This window comes from Bos grunniens, chromosome X, assembly GCF_055505025.1.
Source record: "Bos grunniens cultivar Pamir isolate PY7600 chromosome X, Bosgru_T2T1.0, whole genome shotgun sequence".
In the NCBI taxonomy this organism is placed as follows: Eukaryota; Metazoa; Chordata; class Mammalia; order Artiodactyla; family Bovidae; genus Bos; species Bos grunniens.
The window spans coordinates 4660718-4686066 of NC_141194.1; the positions used below are offsets into that span (position 1 = coordinate 4660718).

The 25349-nt window shown below is 46.6% G+C and overlaps 1 protein-coding gene across 5 annotated transcripts in view; it reads left to right on the forward strand.

The window, feature by feature from the left end:
• STS (steroid sulfatase) overlaps positions 1 to 25349 on the forward strand; it is a 164155-nt gene that overhangs the window by 132791 nt on the left and 6015 nt on the right. For 3 of the 5 annotated variants that reach the window (XM_086387688.1, XM_086387690.1, XM_086387689.1), the window contains 2 exons: positions 1467 to 1626; positions 15809 to 15930. In XM_086387688.1, coding sequence (XP_086243814.1) covers positions 1467 to 1626; positions 15809 to 15930 — 282 coding nt within the window. The remainder of the gene's footprint in view (positions 1 to 1466; positions 1627 to 15808; positions 15931 to 25349) is intronic. The other 2 variants (XM_086387691.1, XM_086387693.1) reach the window with 1 other exon arrangement.

Below are 25349 nucleotides of genomic sequence, written 5' to 3' on the forward strand. Positions count from 1 at the left end.
GCCTACTCATTGGAAAAGACCCTGATGCTGGGAAAGACTGAAGGCCAGAGGAGAAGGGGACGACAGAGGATGAGATGGTTGGATGGCATCACCGATTCTATGGCCATGAGTTTGAGTAAACTCCAGGAGTTGGTGATGGACAGGGAGGCCTGGCATGCTGCAGTCCATGGGGTCACAAAGAGTTGGACATGACTGAGCGACTGAACTGAACTGAATGTTAAAATTGTATATGACTTTATATATAATATATTATATAATAATTAAAATATATATAACTATATATGTTATAATATATATGAATATACATTAAATATATAAATTAATATTATAATTATAGATAACTTTATATACTTTATAATTTATATATAAATTATATATAATGTTATATAATTATATATGACTATATATAAAACTATATTGTAATTATATAACTATATATTTTATAATTTATATATAAATATATATTGAACAGAATTTATATATTATAATTATAGATAATTTTATATAATTTATAATTTACATATAAATTGTATATAATGTTATATATTATAATTATATATGACTATTTTTATATATAAAACTATATTATAATTATATAACTATATATGCTATAATTTATATATATGAATATATTAAATACATAATTTATATATTATAATTATAGGTAACTTTTTATACTTTATAATTTACATATAAATTGTATATAATGTTATATATTATAAATATATATGGCTTTATATGTTATATATATAACTATATTATAAATATATATATAACTATATTATAATTATATATAACTATACGTTTTATAATTTATATATAAATATATATCAAACATGTAATTTATATATTATAATTATAGATAACTTTATATGTTTCCAGTATACAATTATATATTATATATATTGCATATTGTTATCATCATATATAACTCTATATATTGTATGTATTTTTCATCGCAACAGGCACGATGCATTTTTTAATGATTCCCTTTATTTTTGGCTGTGCTGGGTCTTCATGGGTACCCGGGCGTTTCTCTGGCTGTGCAGACTGTGGGCTGCTCTCGTGGCCGTGCTCAGACTTTTCATTGCAGTGGCTTCTCCCTTCATGGAGCACGGGCTCTAGGACACTCGGACATCAGTAGCTGCAGCTCGTGGCCTCAGTCATTCTGGCCCCCGAGCTTTATGCACAGGCTCAATACTTGTGGCTCACAGCCTTAGTTACTCTGAGGCATGTGGGATCTTCCCAGACCAGCGATGGAACCCGTGTCTCCTGCTTTGGGAGGCAGGTTCTCTCCCACTCGAGCCCCAGGGAAGCCGCAGGTACTAGGAGATTCTTGTCCCATCCCTGTCGTCAAAGCACTTAGTTCTTGCAGACTGGCCGCCCCAGGTCGACTGTTGAAGAGGGTACTGCTGGCGAGTGCTGGAAAGACACATGTCCTTGACACCTCTCCTTCTGCGTTCCAGGGGGAAAAGCCAACAACTGGGAAGGAGGCATCCGGGTTCCCGGCATCGTCCGGTGGCCGGGAGTGATCCAGGCCGGCCTGGAGATTGATGAGCCCACCAGCAACATGGACATCTTTCCCACGGTGGCCAAACTCGCGGGGTCTCCTCTGCCGCAAGACAGGTACCGTGACTCCCAGCTCCCTGGGATGCTCTCACTCAGGTTGTGCAGGCAAGGGAGCTCTGGTTCACCTGCTCCGTGGCAGGCTGCCTGCAACTGGATTGGTCATCCATGCCCAGTTCTGGAAGATAACTGGTGGGTTAAGGGGCTTCCCTGATGGCTCAGTTGGTAAAGAATCTGCCTGCAATGCAGGAGACCCCGGTTTGATTCCTGGGTCAGGAAGATCCCCTGGAGAAGGGGATAGGCTACCCACTCCAGTCTTCTTGGGCTTTCCTGGTGGCTCTGGTGGGCAAGCAGGGCTCTGTCCATCTGCTAATCCCAGGGAAAACAAAGTCCGAGGCCTGACGGGGATGGATGCTCCATTTCTTTGTTTTGTGTTGTGTTCTTTAGTTCAAAATGTATTTCCCTATCGTGTTGGATCTGCATTTTTTTAATAGGGGAATAATTGCTTTACGATGTTGTGTTGGTTTCCACGGTACCACAGTGTGAATCGGCTATAAGGGGACATATACCCCCTCCCTCTTGAGCTTCCCTCCCACCCCCTGTCCCTCCCCTCTAGGTCATCACAGAGCCCCGAGCTGAGCTCCCGGTGCTATAGAGCAGCTTCCCACTTGCTGTCTATTTTATACACGGTCGTGTACATATGTTAGCGCTGCTCTCTTGATTCATCCCATCATCTCCTCCCCCTTCTGTGTCCAAAGTCTATTTTCTACATCGTCGTCTGTATCCCTTCCCTGCAAATGGATTTCTGTATATGCATCAATATCTGGTATTCGTATCAGCTGACTTAATTTCTTCTGGTCTCTGGGTCCATCCACGTCTCTAGGAAAGATCCAATTTTGTTCTTTTTCGTGGCTGAGTAATATTCCATCGTATACATGTCCCACTTCTTTATTCATTCACCTGTTGATGGACAGCTGGGTTGCTTCCATGTCCTGGCTATTGTAAATAATGCTGCAGTGAACACTGGAGTACATGTGTCTTTTACAATTGCGATGGGCTTCCCTGGTGGCTCAGCTGGTAAAGAATCCGCCTGCAACGCAGGAGACCTGGGTTCAATCCCTGAGTTAGGAAGATTGCCCTGGAGAAGGGAACAGCTACCCACTCTGGTATTCTGGCCTGGAGAATTCCATGGACTGTATGGTACATGCCCAGGAATGGGATTGCAGTCTTTAGCTGAGCCTCCCTCTTTTAGCATTTGGTGGATTTTCTCTCCCTCTGTCTCTCTCTGTCTCATCGGCTTGCAGCAGGGCAGCTGAACAGAGTAACCCCCCTCCTCTCATCACAAACACCTCCTCCCAACCCCACCCAGCAGCTGTTTGCTGCAGGAGCACCGAGAAAGACAGCTGGCTCCTCCATCAGGCCTGTTTCCCCAGCATGTCTTCATCTAGCAGGTTCTAAATGAAACTTCTTTCTCTTGCATTTAAATACAACTTCCGATGACATTGCCAACAGTTTCTCCTTAAGTGTTATGACCCATCCAAAGAGTTCTGAGTGAGGAGTGCTGATTAATTGTTTTCCTTAGTCAGGTGGCAGGCGATGGAGGCACACGGGCCACAAATCTGGTTTAAATTCAGCTGCCGCAGGAACCCACCAGAGACTGGAAAACAGGGACAAAACAACAGCTCTGCCAGAGCTCAGTCCAGGTGGAGGTTTGCTCAGCTCCTTCGTGTGCAGGCTTGGTTCACTCTTACCTTTTTTTCCCAAATGTGTACATTGGGTATACCTTCTGCCAGAAGTGTGCCCACACACCACACACACACACACATACCCACACACAAATGAGAAAGGTGAAATTATACAGTGTAGCCCTTCTTATGTGTTATGACCCATCTGCAGAGTTCTAAGTGAGACATGCTGATTAATTGTTTTCATGGAGTTCCGGTCTCAAGACCCTCACAAACACTTCACTGATCGGGGAATCCAAAGGTGTTCTGCTTCTGTGGGTGGGATCCATCTGTGTTTGCCATATTAGTGATCAGATCTTCAAATCAGAGTCTTTAAACGCAAGAGCGCCCAAGCAAGCCTTGAGTCGGCTGGCAGAGGGATGACGGAGCAGCTGGGGAGAGGCCCGAGCAATGAACTTGTGAAGGACAGGTGATGCGAGAGATCAAAGAGCGTTTTGAATCACCATGGAGATCGTTTCAGCTCATAGACCTCCTGATAGATCTCAGGGAATCCCTGCGGGTCTCTGAACCACACCTAGAGAGCAGCTGGTGCTCCAGAGAAGAACAGAGATCCTGGAGCCGTCCTGCATGCAGGGCTTCGCATCTTGGCTGTTTTAACAGCTGCCAAAGCCCCGAACTTCCTGGGCCTTGGTTTCTTCTCCTGCAGATGGGTTCAGCCTTGCACGCCCTTGAATGGGTTGATGTGAAGATGGAAAGCATCAGAGGCTGGCAAGTGCAGAGTGGAGAGGCGTGAATACTTGTCTCTTGTGCTTCATCCACCATAGGGAAAAAGCGTTATTGCAACTCCCGCATTCAATCTCCATCGGGGGTTAGAGGGCCATCACTTTGAAGGCTGAAGGGGGGCTTCGAAGATCTTACCCTCCAGTCACACTATTCTGCCTTTCCTCTAATGATGGAAAACTCGGCAATGGGAACTCATCAAAAGTCTCTTCTTTTTTTTTTTTAAGAGATTTTATTTTATATATTTCTCCACTCTATGCAGCGTGAGGGATTTTTAGTTCCCCAACCAGGGATGGAACCTGTGGCCCCCTGCAGTGGAAGCGTGGAGTCTTAACCACTGGACCACCGGGAAAGTCCCAAACGTTTTATCTTGTAGACAATCAGAAGTCTCCCCGCTGCTTTTATCTGCTCTTTAGCCCTGGTTCTTTCCCTTGGTATAAATGTGAATAGTATTGGGAAGAGTGCACAAGGACAGTTCAGATTGGTGTTATTGTTCAGCCGCTAAGTCCTGTCTGACTCTGCGACCACATGGACTGCAGCACGCCAGGCTTCCCTGTCCATCACCAACTCCTGGAGTTTACTCAAACTCATGTCCATCGAGTCGGTGATGCCATCCAACCATCTCATCCTCTGTCTTCCCCTTCTCCTCCTTCCTTCAATCTTTCCCAGCATCAGAGTGTTTTCCAGTGAGTCAGCTCTTCCCATCATGTGGCCAAATGATTGGCGTTTCAGCTTCAGCATCAGTCCTTCCAGTGAATATTCAGGATTGATTTCTTTTAGGATGGACTGGTTGGATCTCCTTGCAGTCCAAGGGACTCTCAAGTCTTCTCCGGCACCACAGTTCAAAAGCATCAATTCTTGGCTCAGGATATCATATCATCACTGCTCTTTTCTCTCATAGTGTTTTTTTTTTTTTTTTGGCCACATTGGGTTGTAGTTGGGGCCCTCAGGATCTCCACTGTGTCTTTTGGAATCTTCTGGTGCAGCATGCAGACTCTCCAATTGTGACCTGCAGATTCTAATTGTGGCATGCAGGCTTATTTGCTCAAAGGCATATGGGATCTTAGTTTTCCAACTGGGAATCAAACCTGTATCCCCTGCGTTGCAAGGTGGATTCTTAACCATTTTACCACCAGGGACATTCCTCGGGCTCTCAGAGCATCTTTAAAAGGTTTTCCATCTCACTGGGAAGAGGCCAGGGAAGGCAGAAGTTCAGAGGCAAAGAGGGAGATTCTTAAAGGGAAATCTCACTGCAGGCACCTCCTTCCCACCCCAGCCTGAGGGTGATGCAGGTCAACCTGGTTTTCTCACATGTGTCCATTGATGGAGGAAGCCAGCCCCCACCTCTGGTAATCAGACCCAAGTCTTTTCTGTGTGAGCAGGTATCTTCAGTAGAGCCCTTTCTGAATATTGAAGGTTCTTCCTATGCACCATCGCTGATGGTCTTACTCAACCCAGTGATACTGTGTCTGAGTGGAGGTCCCTCTTACATGTCATTGTCATGCTAGAGGCCGCAAAGAAAACAAAAAATCTGCTTCCATGTCACTCATGGGAATAAAATGAGTTCTCAGTGTTCTATTTAGATAATGTTAGCAACCAGGTCCGGAAAATACCCTCGTGTGTCTGCCCTGGTGACTTTGATCATCTAAAGGGATAGTTTTCACCTGGGGTGACTGTTCCTCCCAGGGGTGGTTTAGCAATGTCTGGAGACATTTTTGATTGTCGGGACTCATGATGCTGCTGGGATCTCATGGGTGGAGGCCAGAGATGCCCCTCAACAGCCCACAGTTTGGGGGACGACCCCGGGAGATAGTCCCCCCTCCCCACCCATGAGAAGGAGTGATCCAACCCAATATGTCAGTAATGCTGAGGTTGAGAATTCTGCCCAGAGGCTTATTATTGCCCTTTCATGGAAAATGTCGTTATAAGGAAAACCTTATTGCAACTTTTCAGTAATGACAGCTGGATAATATTCTATTTATCCATGCATGTGTATTCAGTTGCTCAGTCGTGTAGCCCACCAGGCTCCTCTGTCCATGGGAGTCTCCAGGCAAGAATACTGGAGTGGGTTGCCACTTCCTCCTCCAGGGGATCTTCCTGACTCAGGGATCAACCGGCATTGACAGGTGGATGCCTTACCACTGAACCACCTGGGCAACCCCTACACTATTGATGCCATGTATAAAATGGGTAACTAATGGGGCCCCACTGTATACTGCAGGGATCTCTACTCGATGCTCTTTGCTGACCTAAGTGGGAAGGAAATCCAAAAAAGAGGGGATGTACATAAAGCTAGGCTTCCCTAGCGGCTGCCTGAAATTCAGAAGACCCGGGTTTGATCCCTGGGTCGGGAAGATCCCCTGGCAAAGGAAATGGCAACCCACTCCAGTATTCTTGCCTGGAGAATCCCATGGACAGAGGAGCCTGGTGGGCTACAGTCCCTGGGGGGCCGTAAAGAGTCAGACACAAATGAGTGACTAAGTTTCACTTTTTCATACATGTAGCTGATTCCCTTTGCTGTGGTGTACACCACACTGTAAAACAACTAGACTCCAATAAAAATTTCCAAAAAAGAAAACACGCATAAGCCACAGAAATATACTACCTAAATATAGCAAAGCAACAAAGTGAAAACCTTTCTGTTGGCCTCATCTTTGCAAGCACACAGAATATTAGCATCGTGAGCGTATGTTCTTTCCTTGTGGTAATACAGAGTTCAGCATGCCATAGGTGGCTGCACCTTTGCAAGACACCTCAATTCTGGCCGCAGATCACAGTGCTAGGACGGAAGGACAGGTTCACAGTTCTCCAGAGTCACTCTGTAGTCGTGAAATATTTAGGTCTCCTCTTCCCTACAGTGCAGGAGACCGAAGTTCAATCCCTGGGTCGGGAAGATGCCCTGAAGAAGGAAATGACAACTCACTCCAGTGTTCTTGCCTGGAGAATCCCACGAACAGAGGAGCCTGGCAGGCTACAGTCCATGGGGTTACAGAGTTGAACACGACTGAGTGACTAACACAGACACACACATTCCATAATTAGAATTCTATTTCTTTTTCTTTTTTTTTTCAAATTTGGGAAAGAAATCCAAATGTTTGACATCACTTATGTGTCATGAAGGCAGGGGGAGTGACTTAGTTCTCCCAGTAAGTTGGGCTGATGTTGGGGAGGACCCTGATGGCTTGGTGGTTAGGACTCCCGGTTTTCACTGCCATGACCCAGGCTCAGTCCCTGATAAGGCAACTGAGATCCTGCCAGCCATGAGTTATGGCCACCAGCAACAGCAAAACAAGATTAAAAAAAATTTTTTTTTTGCTGATATGTATCTGGGTGACCACACAAAACTTCTTCCATCAGCTCAGTTCAGTCGCTCAGTCGTGTCCGACTCTTTGCGACCCCATGAATTGCAGCACGCCAGGCCTCCCTATCCATCACCAACTCCCGGAGTTCACCCAGACTCACGTCCATCGAGTCAGTGATGCCATCCAGCCATCTCATCCTCTGTCATCCCCTTCTCCTCCTGCCCCCAATCCCTCCCAACATCAGAGTCTTTTCCAATGAGTCAACTCTTCGCATGAGGTGGCCAAAGTACTGGAGTTTCAGCTTTAGCATCAGTCCTTCCAAAGAACACCCAGGACTGATCTCCTTTAGAACGGACTGCTTGGATCTCCTTGAGCCCTGCAAATGAAACAGTTCAATGAGCTGTACCTAGTTCAGCTCCGTTTTGCAGAATAAGAGTTGCAGCTCTTCATGTGCATGGAACTCCTTGTGAATGAGCTTGCTTTCTGTTCATATATATCAGAGTGTCGAATGTTTACAAGCAGAGACGTTGCTTTCATGATGCAAGTGACTTTCTGGGCACTTGGGAGTTGCTTTAGTTCGTCAAAGATCTATGTGCTTTCTCCTACAAATGTTTCCTTTCCTATTCTACACTGAAAAAAAAGAATCACTTTGTTTGCAATCTGGCAACAGGTAACTCATAGTGTGCCCCCAAGTTAACCTCTTTGTCAGTCCCCCAAGGCTTCCCCTTCTGTTAGGATAACCAAATCCTTCTCAGGCTGAACCATGCAAAGGCAGGTCATGGGAACATCCCCAGGTAGATGATTCCCTGGTTTCAGAGCAGAGAGAGATGGAGCATTCATGGGGAATGACATCACTGTCCCCCTGAAAATTTCCCCAAACTTACCCTTTTCAATTACATGAAAGTCACCCGGGCTTCCCTGGTGGCTCTGTAGTGAAGACTCCATCTGCCAACCTAGGTGTCCATAGGCAGATGAATGGGTAAGGAAGTTGCGGTAGGTATACATGATGGAATATTACTCAACTATGGAAAAGGGTACATTTGAGTCCATTCTAATGAGGTGGATGAACCTGGAGCCTATGACACAGAGTGAAGTGAGTCAGAAAAAGAAAGACAAATACCGTCTATTAACGTACAATATGTAGTCCAGATAGATGGTACCAATGATCCTGTGTACAGAGCAGCAAAAGAGACACAGATGTAAAGAACAGACTTCTAGACTCCGTGGGAGAAGGCGAGGGTGGCATGATTTGAGAGACCAGCATTGAAACATGTGTATTACTATATGTGAAACAGATCATCAGTGCAAGTTCATGCATGAAGCAGGTCACTCAAAGCTGGTGCCCTGGGACAACCTGGAGGAATATGGTGGGGAGGTAGGTGGTTGGGGGGTCGTTCAGGATGGGGGTGACGCCTGTGTACCTGTGGCTGATTCATGTGGATGTATGGGGAAAACCATCACAATATTGTAAGGTGACAATATTGTACATTACAATATTGCAAAGTAAATATCCTCCAGTTAAAACAGATATTTTTTTTTTTAAAAAAAGAATCTGTCTGCAAATGCAGGGGACATGGGTTCAGTCTCTGGTTTGGGAAGATCCTGCCTGGCACAGAGCAACTCAGCCTGAGCACGACCACTGTGGAAGCGTCCAGGCCCTAGATACCGTGCTCCACGGCAAGAGAAGCCCCCGTGATGAGAAGCCCCCGTACTGTAGCTAGAGAGGAGCCCCCAACTCAGGAAAACCCGTGCAGCAAGGAAGACCGGGCACAGCACCCCAAAATTAATCAATTTAATGTTAAAGAAAGAGACAGTCCCCCCAAGCTATTGAATTGGACCTGAAACTTGGCCGTGACACTCCTTGATATTAAACTGTTAATATCCTCGTGGTTGTCAGGGGTCAGGACCCCAGGGGGAGAACCAACTCACTTTCCAAGTTAGTGAAAATGAAAGTGAAATCACTCAGTTGTGTCTGACTCTTTGCGACCCCATGGACTCTAGCCTACCATGCTCCTTCGTGGAATTTTCCAGGCAAGAGTCCTGGAGCGGGTTGCCATTTCCTTCTCCAGGGGATCTTCCTGACCCAGGGATCGAACCTGGGTCTCCCGCATTGTAGGCAGATGCTTTACCGTCTGAGCCACCCGGGACACAATCTCAGATGAGCACATTTTTCATAAAAGTGAGCAGATGCCAGGAAAGACACATCCAAGTTTGTAGCCGCGCCTGTCCTGCAAACATGCTATGAAAGCTTGAGTTCGTTGACAGAGAAGTCCAATCAGACAATTCCTGTAGAGAACTATGGACGGGCGTTCGTGACATTGTACAGGAGGCGGGGATCAAGACCATCCCCCAGAAAAGGAAATGCAAAAAAGACAAAGTGGTAGTCTGATGACGCCTTACAAAAATAACTGAGAAAAGAAGAGAAGCTAAAGGCAAAGGAGAAAAGAAGAGATATATCCATCTGAATGCAGAGTTCCAAAGAATAGCAAGAAGAGATAAGAAAGCCTTCTTCAATGATCAATGAAGAAAAAAAAATAGAGGAAAACAATAGAATGGGAACGACTAGAGATCTCTTCAAGAAAATTAGAGATACCAAGGGAACATTTCATGCAAAAATGGGCTCAATAAAGGACAGAAATGGTATGGACCTAACAGAAACAGAAGATATTAAGAAGAGGTGGTAACAATACACAGAAGAACTATATAAAAAAAATCTTCATGACCCAGATAACCACAATGGTGTGATCACTCATCTAGAGCCAGACATTCTGGAATGTGAAGTCAAGTGGGCCTTAGGAAGCATTACTATGAACAAGGCTAGTGGAGATGATGGAATTCCAGTTGAGCTATTTCAAATCCTGAAAGATGACGCTGTGAAAGTGCTGCACTCAGTATACGAGCAAATTTGGAAAACTCAGCAGTGGTCACAGGACTGGAAAAGGTCAGTTTCATTCCAATCCCAAAGAAAGACAATGCCAAAGAACGCTCAAACTACTGCACAATTGCACTCATCTCCCACGCTAGTAAAGTGATGCTCAAATTCTCCAAGCGAGACTTCAATAGTATGTGAACCATGAACTTCCAAATGTTCAAGCTGGATTTAGAAAAGGCAGAGGAACCAGAAATCAAATTGCCAACATCCGTTGGATCCCCATAAAAGCAAGAGAGTTCCAGAAAAACATCTATTTCTGCTTTATTGACTACACTAAAGCCTTACGCCAATTGATGCTTTTGAACTGTGGTGTTGGAGAAGACTCTTGGACTGCAAGGAGATCCAACCAGTCCATCCTAAAGGAAATCAATCCTGCATATTCATTGGAAAGACTGATGCTGAAGCTGACTCCAATACTTTGGCCACCTGATGTGACGAACTGACTCATTTTAAAAGACCCCTTGATGCTGGGAAAGATTAAAGGCAGGAGGAGAAGGGGATGACAGAGGATGAGATGGTTGGATGGCCTCACCGATTCAATGGACCTGAGTTTGGGTAAACTCCGGGAGTTGCTCATGGACAGGGAGGCCTGTCGTGCTGCAGTCCATGAGGTCACAAAGAGTCAGATGACCGAGTGACTGAACTGAACTGAATAGAGTTGCGATGCTGTGTGTGATTTTGAGAGTGTACGGGCCACTCTGCCACAAAATGTGATGTTGTAGGAACATTTCCATTCCAGCCATCCCAACTGTTTTGATAGCTCAGACACTGTTTAAAAGTTTAGCTCAGTAGAATCACTTTCCATTTTTCATGGCAGAAATGAGCCTTTTTTTGACAAGCCATATTTCTGCAGCACTGTTCAGCGGTGGTTTCCATCACCGCGTGATTTATTACTGCTTCCAGGAAAGAGCACGTTAGATGCAGGATATAAAAAAATATTAAAAATGAGACCTCTCTCTGCATTGCAAGGAAAAAGAAGGTTGCAAAACAGACATTGCTTCTCTCCTTAAAAAAAAGAAAAAGACTTAAATCTTTTGCTTGGAAGTAAGAAAGGAAGTTTCTGAGACTTGGAGATTTCTTTTATCATTAAGTCCCCCTTTGTAGGATCAAGGCCCAGTTTAGTCATGAGATACTGATCTTAAGAAAATGGTTCTAATTCCTGTGTTGTTAAGTGCTGAGTTTTGTGGGTATACGACGAAACAAAGCTTCCAGAAACAGAGGTGGAATAATGCTGTTTATTCTTTATTATTATCTCTAGGTCCGCTCGGGTGGAACCTAGAGATGCTCATACTGAGTGAGACAAGTCAGACAGAGAAGGAGAAATATCGCATGGCATGCCTTATATGTGGAATGTATTATAGAAAGGAATGACACAAATGAATTTCTTTAACAAAACAGAAACAGATTCACAGACATAGCTTATGGTTGCCTGAGGGAAGGGACAGTTAGGGAGTCTGGGATGGACATGGACACACTGCTGTATTTAACACGGAGAACCAGCAAGGACCTGCTGGACAGCACAGGGAACTCTGCTCAATCCTCTGTAATAACCTTATGGTCACCAGGGGGAAGGATGGGGGAAGGGATAGTCAGGGAGTCTGGGATGGACCTGGACACACTGCTGTATTTAACATGGAGAACCAGCAAGGACCTGCTGGACAGCACAGGGAACTCTGCTCGATGTCACGTGGTGGCATGGATGGGAGAAGGGATGTTTGGGGGAGAAGGGATACATGTACACGTGTGGCTGAGTGCCCTCAGTATTCACCTGCAAACTATCACAGCATTGTTCACTGACTATACTGCAATATAAAAATAAAAAATTTTTTGTAAGAGAATAAAATGAAAAAGCGAGGTAATGAAAAATGAAAAAGAGAGATTGATTGGGGGAAAAGGAGATCCGTTGCCAGTCTTGAACCTTCATGGAAAGGCCTTACCTCCACGTGGACAAAAACGTGATAGAGGGAGCTGGGGTCCATCTCAACCTCAGAATTCTTAGCCCAGTATTTTTCATGCTCCAGTCCTCCTCTCTGCTCCTTTCTCCTCATCCCTTGCTTCATTTCCACCTCTTTAGGATCTCGTGGTCTTAAGCATGGGCTTCCGCCATGGCTCAGCTGGTAAAGAATCCGCCTGCAACGCGGGAGACCTGGGTTCGATCCCTGGGTTGGGAAGATCCCCTGGAGAAGGGAACAGCCACCCACTCCAGGGTTCTGGCCTGGAGAATCCCATGGATACAGTCCACGGGGTCGCAAAGAGTCAGGCACGACTGAGCCACTTTCGCTTTCGGTCTTAAGGACTGAGTCTTTGTGGAAATTTCACAACACCTGCCATTTCAGCATAGAAAGGGTATTCAGAGCACACACTGCTTTTCGATAGAATTGTCCGTCTACCCGGTTCCTCTCGTGGCAAATAGCAAGCAGGCTTTGAAAGCGAGCCAATTCTGTCTTTTGTTCTTATTTTTAACTTAGCGGTAATGGAGTATTTTCAGTTCTGTGGACTTTGGCAGAGAGCGTGGCGGATCATGCAGGGTGGGTGCCAGACAGGCACTCAGCAGCAAGGCTGTAATTACTTTATGAGGGTTTTAGTGACACCAAAAGGCACCACCAAAAAAAGAAAGAAAGGAAGAAAAGCCTGAGGGACATCGGGCCTCTCAAGAGTGCTCACCCGAATTATATGAGCAAGTAAGGATGACCCGCTATGCAAGGCAGCTAGAGAGACACAGATGTAAAGAACAGACTTTTGGATTCAGTGGGAGAAGGCGAGGAGGGTGGGATGATCTGAGAGAATAGCATTGAAACATGTATATTACCATATGTGAAATAGATGACTAAGGCAACGCATGATTGGGCATGCATGCCCAATGACTTCGATGCATGAAGCAGGGCACTCAAAGCTGGTGCTCTGGGACAACGCTGAGGAATGAGATGGGGAGGGAGGTGGGAGGGGGGCTTAGGATGGGGGACATGTGTCCACCTGTGGCTGATTCATGTCAACGTATGGCAAAATCCACCACAATATGGTAAAGTAATTAGCCTCCGATTAAAATAAATAATTTTTCTTTAAGTTCCTGTTTCTCATAGTAGGAAAGGATGGACATAGAGTGTTGGGTTTTTTTTCTTTTTTTTTAAACTTTTGTTGGAATGTAGTTCATTTACAGTGTGGTGTTAGTTTTCTGCTGTGCAGCAAAGTGGTTCGTTTATACATGTGCTGTGTGCTCAGTCGCTTCAGTCCTGTCCAACTCTTTGCGACCCCATGGACTGCAGCCCGCCAGGCTCCTCTGTCCATGGGATTTTCCAAGGCAAGAATGTCGGAGTGGGTTGCCGTTTCCTCCTCCAGGGGATCTTCGGACCCAGGGATCAAACCTGAGTCTCCCATGTCTCCTGCATTTCAGGCGGATTCATTACCACGGAGGCATCAGTATTATCTATTCTTTTTCAGATTCTTTTCCCATATAGATTATGACAGGGTACTGAGTAGAGTCCCCTGTGCTATACCGTACGTCCTTATTAGTATCTGTTGAATATATGGCTTTCCTGGTAGCTCAGTTGGTTAAGAATCTACCTGCAATGCAGGAGACCCCGGTTCGATTCCTGAGTGGGGAAGATCCGCTGGAGAAGGGATAGGCTAATCACTCCAGTGTTCTTGGGCTTCACTGGTGGCTCAGCTGGTAAAAAATCTACCTGCAATGTGGGAGACCTGGGTTCGATCCCTGGGTCAGGAAGAGCCCCCGGAGAAGGGAAAGGCTACCGACTCCAGTATTCTGGCCTGGGGAATTCCACGGACTATGCAGTCGCAAAGAGCCAGAGACGACTGAGCGACTTTCACTCTCTTTCACTTTTGTATATGGTACTGTGTATCGTCAATACTAGGCTTCCAATGGATCCCTCCCCCGTTTCCCCTCTTTGGTAGCTATAGATTTGTTTTCTACATTTGTGACTCTGTTTCTGCTTTGTAGGTAAGTTCATTTACGCCTTTTTTTTTTTTTTAGATTCCACGTATAAGCATTATCATTTTGATGTTTGTCTTGGGAGTGTTTTTAATCAGAGAAAGAAAACCCTCAAATTCAACAATCTCACTCTTTGCCGGTGTCTTTCTGCCCCAGGTCTCAGAGGCAGTGGCCTCAGAGCGTCAATGCCTTCAATTCTCCAGTGGGTGTTAATGTATGTTTCCCTCAAAGCAAAAGTTTAGACTTTTTTTTTTTTTTCCTTTACTTAACCTCCAAAAGGGACTTCCCACGTGGCTCAGTGGTAAAGAATCTGCCAGCCAGTGCAGGAGACATAGGTTTGAGACCTGGGTCGGGAAGATCCCCTGGAGTAGGAAGTGGAAACCCACTCTGGTATTGTTGCCTGAGAGATCCCATGGACAGAGGAGCCTGGTGGGCTGCATTTCATGGGGTCGCAAAGAGTCGGACACGACCTAGCGACTAAACGACAAATCTCCAAACAGTCTTATTTTGCTCATCACTCGTTGTATTACAGTTATCCCTTGCCATCTGGAAACTTGCGCCTTTCGGTATAACCATTGAAGAGATATGTTTACCTTTGAGAGCATAAACATGCCTGCCACATGTGTGTGTGGTATGTAAATGTGTCTAAGTATATTTTCATCCTCGGGGCATTTGATATCATCATCATCATCATTTGCAAATCGCTTCGTTGGGACTTAGAACTTTGTTTTCATTGAAGTCTATCCAGTCTAAGTGGCCCCATGCTACTATATATGTTATCTTTTTCTTAAAGGCAGATTGTCAGAGATTCTTGCTTTCAACAGATCTGGAGTTTGTGAATAAAGCTGCCAAGGCAATAAGCAGAAAAGTGGGTGCAGAACCAGCAGAAGGTCATCCCACCCGCTTCTTCCCCTCCTGTGTCCGCAAGTCGGTTCTCTAGGTCTGCACCTCTGTTTCCTCTTTGCAAATGGGTTCATCAGCACCATCCTTCTCCATTCCATATGTCTGCCTTCATAGACAGTATTTGTTTCCCTCTTTGTGACTTACTTCACTGTGTATGACAGACACTGGGTCCGTCCACATCTCTATAAATGAGGCAGCTTTGTTCTTTTTCATGGCTGAGTAGTATTCTGCGGTATACATGCGGCACATCGTCTTTATCAGTTCATCTGTCGGTGGACATCTGGGTTGCTTGCATGTCCTGGCTGCTGTAAATAGGGCTGTGGTGAACACTGGAGTGTCTGTGTCTTTTTGAATTAGGGTTTTTTTTTTTTTCCGGGGTATATGCCCATGAGTGGGTCCACCCCACGGACGTGTGACACTGATGACATTGGGCGAATCACTCCATGTCTCCGTATCACGGTCCCAACTCACACTCTCGCTTTGAGGATGAAATGAGTTCATGTGTGAGCAGAGTGGACCTGCCTCCCTACGTGGCATACAGTGCCCGGCGACGGTCAGTCAGCATTCCTTGCTGAACGACCACCTTGTAGCCCCATCACGCCTTCGTGTACTGAAGGATAACTCAGACAAGCCAGGCTGTCTGAGCCCCCTGGCAGACCTGGCCACCTGACGTCCCGCCTGCTTCGTCCCCCAGGGTCATCGACGGCCGGGACCTGATGCCCTTGCTTCGGGTGCGGACCCGGCGATCGGGGCACGAGTTTCTTTTCCACTACTGCAACTCCTATCTGAACGCCGTGCGCTGGCACCCACCCAACAGTGAGTAGACGCGTCTCTCCTCTTGGGTGTCTTGCCCCACCTCGCTCTGAGGGCTGCGTGCCATCAGGGAGGGGCAGGGGAAGAGAATAACACCGCAAGCCGGCATTGCTCTCGCGAGATGCCCCCTTCCCCCCCGCAAAGAAGCTGGGTTTGATTTCTCCTTCCTCCTGTTCCTACTCTCTTCTCTTGAGCCTGCTGGTTACCCTGGTTGTCTCGGCAGACCAGGGCAGTCGCCCAGCTCTATGCCAGTGCTTGCTGGCTCCTTCCTCCTGGGGAGGCAGAGGACGTGCCAGGTGGTCGGCAGCTTCTGAAGCTACTTCCTTCCCGGTCCGCCAGCCACCCAGCTGCGTCTCCTGGTCCCACCTTCCGGCTGAGTTTCTGCCCAAGAGCCCCTCTGCTCTGGCATGGCTTGTCTCTGTTTGCGGTTCCCTCTCCTTGGAACGACTTTCTTTTCCTTCCTGGTTAATGCTTACCCACCTCCCACGATGCCCCTCAAATGCCATCTCCCCTGCCTGTGGTCTTCTAGCTTTGCATTGCTACTGGGTGGCTTTCAGATATCTACCTGACCTTGTACCCTGAGTCTCAAAGGTGGCGGGTCGTCACCCAGCGATCTGTGCGTCTGTTTGGTCGCAGATTCTCTGTGTGTGTCTGCTAGCCGTAGATGTTTAAGACCAGGCTCTGATGCGTTGATGTCATCGTGCTTCGCAGTCCCAGTGTATTTTACATCTGTGTCAGTGACAAGACGTACTCAATACTCTGGCTCTGCCAACAGCAGATATAAGAGTGCATTTCCTTTTATTAAAAATTTTTCTTTATTCAGGTATGTGTTTTTGGTTGCACTGGGTCTCTGTGGCTTTGCGGAGGCTTTCTCTAGTTTTGGCGAGCAGGGGCCGCTCTCTGCTCGCAGTTCGCAGGCTTCTGATTGCCATGAGTTCTCTTGTTGCAGGGCACCAGCTCTAGGGCACTCAGGCTTCAGTGGTTGCGGCCCCTGGGCTCAATAATTGTGGCTCCTTGGCTCTTGAGCACAGGTTCAGTAGTTGAGGCACACAGGTTCAGTTGTTCCACGGCAAGTGGGATCTTCCTGGACCAGGGATGAAACCTGCATCTCCTGCACGGCCAGGCAGATTCTTAACCACCGAACCACCACACACGGCCCAACGGCTGCATGTCTAACGAGCCTAAAGGACCAAGTGGAATCAAGTGATTATCATACGTGTAGCGATAGTCCCACATCTGGTTTTCATAATGTAAACGTTAAATTACAGTACAAGGAGATCCAACCAGTCCATCCTAAACGGAATCGGTCCTGAAGAGTCATTGGAAGGACTGATGCTGAAGCTGAAGCTCCAATACTTTGGACATGTGATGCAAAGAACTGACTCTTTAGAAAAGACCCTGATGCTGGGAAAGATTGAAGGCGGGAGGAGAAGGGGACGACAGAGGATGAAATGGTTGTATGGCATCACTGACTCAATGGACATGAGTTTGGGTAAACTCCAGGAATTGGTGATGGACAGGGAGGCCTGGCGTGCTGCAGTCCATGGGGTCACAAAGAGTTGGACACGACTGAGCGACTGAACCAACACCATCACATCACTGAGATGCCTAGGCGTCTGTGGGAACCCAGCACCTATTATACCCCTACTGTATATCTTACAGATGGACGCTGATGTTAGACTCTCAGTTACCTCTTGAGAGAGGGAATGAAGCTCTCCTTTTCTGTAGCATGTTCTGGGTTCTGCTCCCAGAGGCGAGATTCTCCCAGAGCATCTGGTCACCACGCCATCAGCTGGTGGCTCATTCTTAAATTCAGGGGATGCTCATAATGGATTTCAGTGCATTCCTGACCCCATCCTCGTCACCCAGCCGAGTTACCCAAGACAGCATTTAAAGAGCAGCTGCTCCGTTATTTTTCAAGTGGAAGATTGTGATCCTTCCTTTGTCCACAGAAATCAGACCAGGTTTACCCTTGGAAGTTTTATACTTTAAATCTGGAAGAGTGCCCTGAGATAACTTCTGGAAGATTTTACATTTTAAATCTGTATGACTTCCTTCTGATAACTTCCGGAAGATGAATGTAGCAAAATCGCACGCTCACAATTCTAGGCTTGGAAGGACCCTGTTTACCTATCTCATCCACGTGTCCATCACTCCTAACGTCCGTAGCATACTGTCTGTTTTTTTAGGTTAATTGGCAGCATTTTGGGGGGAGGAAAAACGGCAACCCACTCCAATATTCTTGCCTGGGAAATCCCACGGACAGAGGAGCCTGGTGAGCTGCAGTCCATGGGGTCGCTGTGACTTGGTGAGTAAACAGCTGGCAGCGTTTAAATCTGAGTCATTTCAGTTCAGTCACTCACTTGTGTCCAGCTCTTTGCAACCCCATGGACTGCAGCATGCCAGGCCTCCCTGTCCATCACCATCTCTTGGAGTTTCCTCAAACTCATGTCCATTGAGTCAGTGATGCCATCCAACCATCTCTTTTAAATCTGAGCCGTCTCATAAAGGAGACATGTGGTCCTCCCCATCTGTATTTTTTTAGCTTTTTATTTTATATTGACGTATACTTGAGGAACAGTGTTACCTCAGTTTCCTGTATACAGCGCTGTGATTTAGTGATACACATACACGCATCTGTTCCTTTTCACGTGCTTTTCCCGTGTAGCTTGCTGCGTAATACTGAGCAGAGTTGTCCGTGCTATACAGTAGGTCCTTGTCGGTTATGCGTCTTAAACGTAGCAGTGTGTCCACGTTCCCGCTTCCTTTTATCCTGAGCCTGAAAGAACCAAGTTTCCGGGGCTCTTGGCTGTTTAAAGACGTCCTGAAACTTGCCGAATAGCATTTAAGTAAAGCCAGCCGCCTCCACTTACAGGGGCCGGAAGGAACATATTGGATCAGGGGCTGGGGAAACACAGTTATGTGGAGAAATAAACAGGAAGGGGCAGAAAATAGGGGTGAGTGAGAAAAAGCAGACCCAGATGCTGAGAGGCAGCAGGCCCAGGGATCAAATTTGCTGCTGAGACAGACACAAGGACATTTCCTCTTAAGCAGCTCATTGCCGTCTTCTGCCTCGAGCGAGCGACAGAGGAGGGAAAATGACAGTCTTTCAATGCCAGAATCATCCATCTAGTCAACAGGTCTGAGGAAACCATGGGTTTCTCTTTCTTAATTAGTCATCTTGTCTCCTTTGGAGATCGTGCCCTGAAACTCAGGCTCGGTGGTGGCCGCTGTGGCTGTCCCTCGTGGCTCCCTGCAGCTGTTGCTCAGTATCTTTGTCTGCTCATTTGTTCTACACGTATTTATTGAGCATCTACTGCGTGGCGCCTGCTGGACTGGACACCTGTCGGTGGGCAAAACATACTGAGTTCTCTGCCCGGGAGTTGCTTGCCTCTTAGGTCACGGGGGAGCTGCAGGCTGGGCACACCCCCGGGAATGCAGAGTTGTTTCAGGAGGTGTCCCTTGCCCGTGAGGATTACTACTCTTGCATGAGTCCTAGTTGGAAGAGGCGGCCCTGCGTTTAGATTACTGGCACTACATGAATGGGTTACTGGTACTGCATGAGTACTAGCTGGAAGAGATGGCTTAGATCTTCTCGTAATCGAAAGTGGAGTCTGGCTGCTGGAGAGGGCAGGGTGGTGGGAAGGAAGAGTTTGCTTTATTTGGGATGCTCTCAGCCAGGGGCGGTTGGCGGGGGGACATCTGTGCAAAGGCTGACTCCCTGACAGTCAGAATGTGAAAGCTTTTATAGACAGAGGGAGGGAGGTTCCTTGCAGAAACAGCACAGTCAGCCCTGATGGTCATCTTGAACTGATTGTCAGTGGTCTGATCAGGATCATCTTGATTCTTTTAGGTACAGTTCAACTTTCAGTCTCACTACCGCCAGTGGTGCTAGCGGTAAGGAACCCACCTGCCGATGCAGGATGCGTAAGAGATGTGGGTTTGATCCTTAGATGGGGACAATCCCCTGGAGGAGGGTATGGCAACCCACTCCAGGATTCTTGCCTGGAGAATTCCAGCGACAGAGAAGTTTGGAGGGCTGTAGTCCATGGCGTCGCCAAGGGTCAGATAGGACTGAGATGACTTAGCGGAGCAGAGCAGTCTCTTCAGTCCCAGGGTTGATTGGTTTCCATTTCTTTGAGACCAGTTCTGGGAATTAGGGCAGCTTAGATCATGGCTACGGTCTGGCTGTCATGGAGTTAACGTCTTCCCCCTGGTGGGGGTTTCACTATCTATAAAGCAGCTTATGAGATCTGGCTCAGAATATTATCTATATAGCCTTTGGTGCTAAGTCACTGCAGTCGTGTCCGACTGTTTGCAACCCCATGGACTGTAGCCCGCCAGGCTCCCCCGTTGCTGGGATTCTCCAGGCAAGAACACTGGAGTGGGTTGTCATTTCCTTCTCCAGTGCATGAAAGTGAAAAGTGAAAGTGAAGTCACTCAGTCATGTCCGACTCTTTGAAACCCCATGGACTGCAGCCCGCCAAGCTCCTCTGTGCATGAGATTCTCCAAGCAAGAATCCTAGAGTGGGTTGCCATTCCCTTCTCCACAAAGCCTTTGAGCTTTCCTTGAATTTGCTTGAACTCTGACTAAACGTATTCTTTGGCTCAAGGCTTTTCACAGACAAAAGGCGAGCTGAGGACCTTAAGGTCCCGCTCTGTTTTCGCTTCTGGATCTATATCGGCAGGAGACTGTGGGTCAGCATAGAACTTAAAGCAGTCTAGTTGGAGGACATCACTTGGATCATCTCAGATCTAAGTTGGTAGGAGACTGTGGACAATTCACAGACGGTGAACTACTACTGTTTAGAAGAGATGGGATTGGATCATCTGAGATCTATGCTCGTAGGAGACTGTGGTCATCACCACCTGGGGGACGCTTTCCGTAATTCTTAAAGGCAATGGTATTGCCACCTTGAGCGCCAAAGTATCTTGAACTCCAGATACTTGGTTAGAAAAGAAGAGAGACATTTAGGCTCAGGGTTTGTAAATGTAGCGCGAGGGCAGCAGTGAGCCAGAGCCAGCTCCTGACGGCTGAGGAATCTCAGCAGCTTGTGGGGAACACGTTCCTACCTGGAAGTCAGCCTTGTGGGGAGCGTCTATACCATGGCAACTGGCAGACACAGCAGATGTCGACCGTGTTCCTCGCTCAGAGAAGCTAGAGCTTTCCAGCAGGACACTGGTACCTGTCTACTAGAATGGAGTGGCAGCATTTGGGAGATCCAACTCGTGTTTGTCTTGATGAGGTTAGATGCGTAGATTTCCCTGGTGGCTCAGACAGTGAAGAATCCACCTATAAAGCAGGAGACCCAGGTTCTATTCCTGGGTCGGGAAGACCCCCCTGGAGAAGGGAATGGCAACCCACTCCAGTGTTCTTGCCTGGAGAATCCCATGGACAGAGAAGCCTGGTGGGCTGCATACAGTCCATGGGGTCGCAAAGAATTGGACATGACTGAGCAATTGATGCTTTTACTACCTATTACAATTCCAGACTTGTTAAATAGTCATTTTTTCCAAAACGTTACAGCCAGAATGCTGTTTCTACTCTTTTAAAACATGAATCCCTTTCAGCTTTTATATACAATGTATTCTCCATAATCATTGAATATTGGGGCCAGAATGCTGTCTCTACTCTTAAAATATGAATCCCTTTTGGCTTTTATATACAGTGTCTTCTCTATAATAATTGAACAATTCTGTAATTTTAATGATTCTGTAACTTGGTTGTCTCAGCACATTGAGGTGATGAGAAGTCTTCATTTATTTTTTTCCCTAAGAGTGAGCACTGGTTTTAAAAATGATCACGTACATAGGCTTCCGTGGTGGCTCAGATAGTAAAGAACCTGCCTGCGATGCGGGAGACCCGGGTTCGATCCCTGGGTCAGAAAGATGCCCCTGGAGAAGGAAATAGCAACCGGCTCTAGTATTCTTGCCTGGAAAATCCCACGGTCAGAGGAACCTGGCGGGCTACAGTCCACGGGGTCGCAAAGAGTCGGACACGACTGAGCTACTGACACTTTCACTAACTTACAATTCCAGACTTGTTAAAAACTCATTTTTCAGAAACATTAGAGCCAGAACGCTGTCTACTCTCTTAAAACATGAATCCCTTTCAGCTTTTATGTACAGTGTCTTCTCTATAATTAAATAATTCTATAATTCTAATGATTCTGTAATTTAGTTGTCTCAGCACATTGAACGGCTTAAGTTTATCATCATCTGAGATCATTATTGCCATTACATTTTAGGAGAACTCACAAAAGCATTATTAGAACACGGATAACTTTGGTTACACGATGATGGGAATTTTGAGCTTAAATTTCCTGTTCAGCATGTATTCAAAAAGTGTGGCTTTGAGTTTTGACTTAGGTATCCATGTTAGTATAAAGTCAATGTAATGACAACTGGATTTTATGGTCAAATGTGTCTTGAAAGACTGGTAGATGTTTTTGGCTCTGTTATTTTGGTACAGAGTTTTGAGAAGATAAACATAAGTCTATAAAGTAACTGCTGCAGCTGAGTTGTGTCTGACTCTTTGCGACCCCATGGACTGCATCACGCCAGGTCTCCCTGTCCATCACCAGCTCCCGGAGTTTGCTCAGACTCATGTCCATCGAGTCGGTGATGCCATCCAACCGTCTCATCCTCTGTCGCCCCCTTCTCCTTTGCCCTCAGTTTTTCTCAGCATCAGAGTCTTTTCCAATGAGTCGGCTCTTCACTTTAGGTGTTGGAGCTTCAACTTCAGCAACAGTCCTTCCAACGAATGATTAGAATAATCAAAGCAATGAAGAGCAATGGTTAAAGGCAAAGAAACAGATCCAAGGAGGAACCGAAATCCGCCCTTCCCTGTAACGCGTTCGGTAGATGACATCAAGATTACTGAGGGGGGTCAGCTGAGGGTCCCAGGGGATGGTGTGGGTGGCTCAGAGCAGGGGGAAACAGAGCAGTCTTTGAAATGCTTCTTGTTTTTCTTTTTAAAAAAGATAATTTTATTTTCTTTATTTTTGTCCGTGCTGGGTCTTCTTTGCTGCGCGGGCTACTGTCTTGTTTTGGTGCCTGCTTTTATCTCGTGGAGCACAGGCTCTTGGGTGTGTGAGCGTCAGTAGCTACAGCACGTGGCCTCAGAAGTTGAGGCTACCGGCCTTGGTTGCCCCAAGGCACGAGGGAATCTTCACAAATCAGGGATCCAACCTATGTCCCCGGCCTTGGCAGGTGCACTCTTTACCACTGAGCCACCAGGGAAGTCCCTGCAATACCTCTTGAAGCACCCCAAGGTGGCAGTTTGTGGTGGGAAACGCTGCTAAGACCAAAAACCCCCAAATGACTATATTTGGTTGTTATGATATATACACGGAGTCCCCCATGCATACAGAATTAATCTTGCCAAGACAAGCAGTTAAACCACATTCATCAAGGGCCATCAAAATCTGAGTGATAAATTAAGAGTCGGTGTGTGGAAGCCCTTTAAATTTTGTTGTTCATGTTCTTGAAGAATCCTGAAGATGGCGGGGATGAGAAAAAGTGTCTTAAGACTTGTATTGCAGTGGCAACAGGTTGAAGAACAGCTGGAAAGCAGTGGCCTCGTCTTAGACTGCTGGCAGCTTTACATTCAAAGGCGGGCTCCCCTGCTGGCTCAGAAGGTAAAGAGTCTGCCTGCAATGCAGGAGACCTGGGTTCGATCCCTGGGTCGGGGAAGATCCACTAGAGAAGGGAATGGCAACCCACTCCCGTATCCTTGGCTGGAGCATTTCATGGACAGAGGAGCCTGGCGGGCTACAGTCCGTGGGGTCGCAAAAGAGTCGGACACAACTGAGCAGCTACACAACAGCAAATCAGAAAAGGAGACGAGAGCCTGAGAGGTTAACAGCCACGCCCAGCATCCCACAGCTAGGAGATCGCATAGCTAGGGTTGGAACCCACCCTGTCAGAGCCAATAGAGGGGGCGGGAGAGTTCAAGCAGATTGTACTCAATGAGCCACCAAGACAAGACACCATTTCAAGCTCAGAATAAGGGATGTATCCCTAGGAGGCTTGTCATGGGTCTAGACCCACAAGAATCCTTGCATAAAGGGGGATGTGATTTGCAAAGCAGACTGGCATCTGTTGGGAGGGATTAAGCATCTTTTATCTGCAGAATGTTCTTCTGATGCCTCTGTGGACAGCCCAGTGGGCTTTGCATCGTCCCCTTTGTTTGTTCTTGGGGCCCCCGAGTGCTCATTCTGGAGGCTTGTCTGCCAGGGGACCTCAGAACCCTTTCTTGTGGCCAAGTCCCTGAAAGCTATCAAGATCACAACAGTGGTACCTGTCCTGGGCTTCACACGCCCCTCAGAGCCCCAGCGAATCTCAGGGCACCGTCGCTTATCTGAAGCTTGGAAAGGGTTGAATTCGGGGTCCAGCTCAGGAGTCAGGCTGTTCTCGATTAAATTCTATTTGCCACTTTGTCAAAGGACTGGAAGCTTTCTTTTCTTGTGAATGAAAAGAAAGTGAGTCACTTTTTTTTTTTTAACCTGTGAAAGTGTTAGTCACTCCTGTCGTGTCTGATGCTTTTCGACCCTGCAGACTGTAGCCCTCCAGGCTCCTCTGTCCATTGGATTCTCCAGGCAAGAATACTGGAGTGGGTTGCCATTTCCTTCTCCAGGGGATCTTCCCCACCCAGGGATCGAACCCAGGTCTCCCTCACTGCAGGCAGATTCTTTACCGTCTGAGCTACCAGGGAAGCCCCCTGTTAAGCTGTGATTCTACATAAAAATGTTTCAGAGGTAAATAGTGAACTCCGTAGCACTTCATATGACAATGACAAAGCCCTCCTGCAACTGTAATAAGTCACTGACATCTTTGCGGTTTAGCTGTAACTCTCTTAAATTTTGAGCTTCCCTGGTGGCTCAGCTGGTAAGGAATCCGCCTGCAATGCGGGAGACCTGGCTTTGACCCCTGGGTTGGGAAGATCCCCTGGAGAAGGGAAAGGCGACCCACTCCAGTGTTCTGGCCTGGATAATTCCATAGACTGTATATGATCCATGGGGTCGCAAAGAGTCAGACATGACTGAGTGACTTTCACTTTCTCTTAAACTTTAAAGCATCATTTAAACTGAAGTCAAATTATTGTTCCCATCACTATGTAGTTTTGTTTTTGAAAAAATGCTGCCTGTAGTTTCCTTGCATTCTCACTGTAAAGTTTAATAATTCCTTCCTCTGGTCATTGAATCTCAATTGTAGCTGAGTTTAAGATTCCGTGGTGGTCAAAATATTTATCTGTGACAGAGACAGAAAACAACCTTTTTCAGAGTGCACTGGAATTTTAACAATAAACAAAAAAGTTTTTTAACTCAAAAGATTTTTAGTAGTATATGGAGAAATCCCAGATGAAATACGTCCTCAAAATAAATTTGAAACATAGGATTAAATAGACATAGTAGGAATGC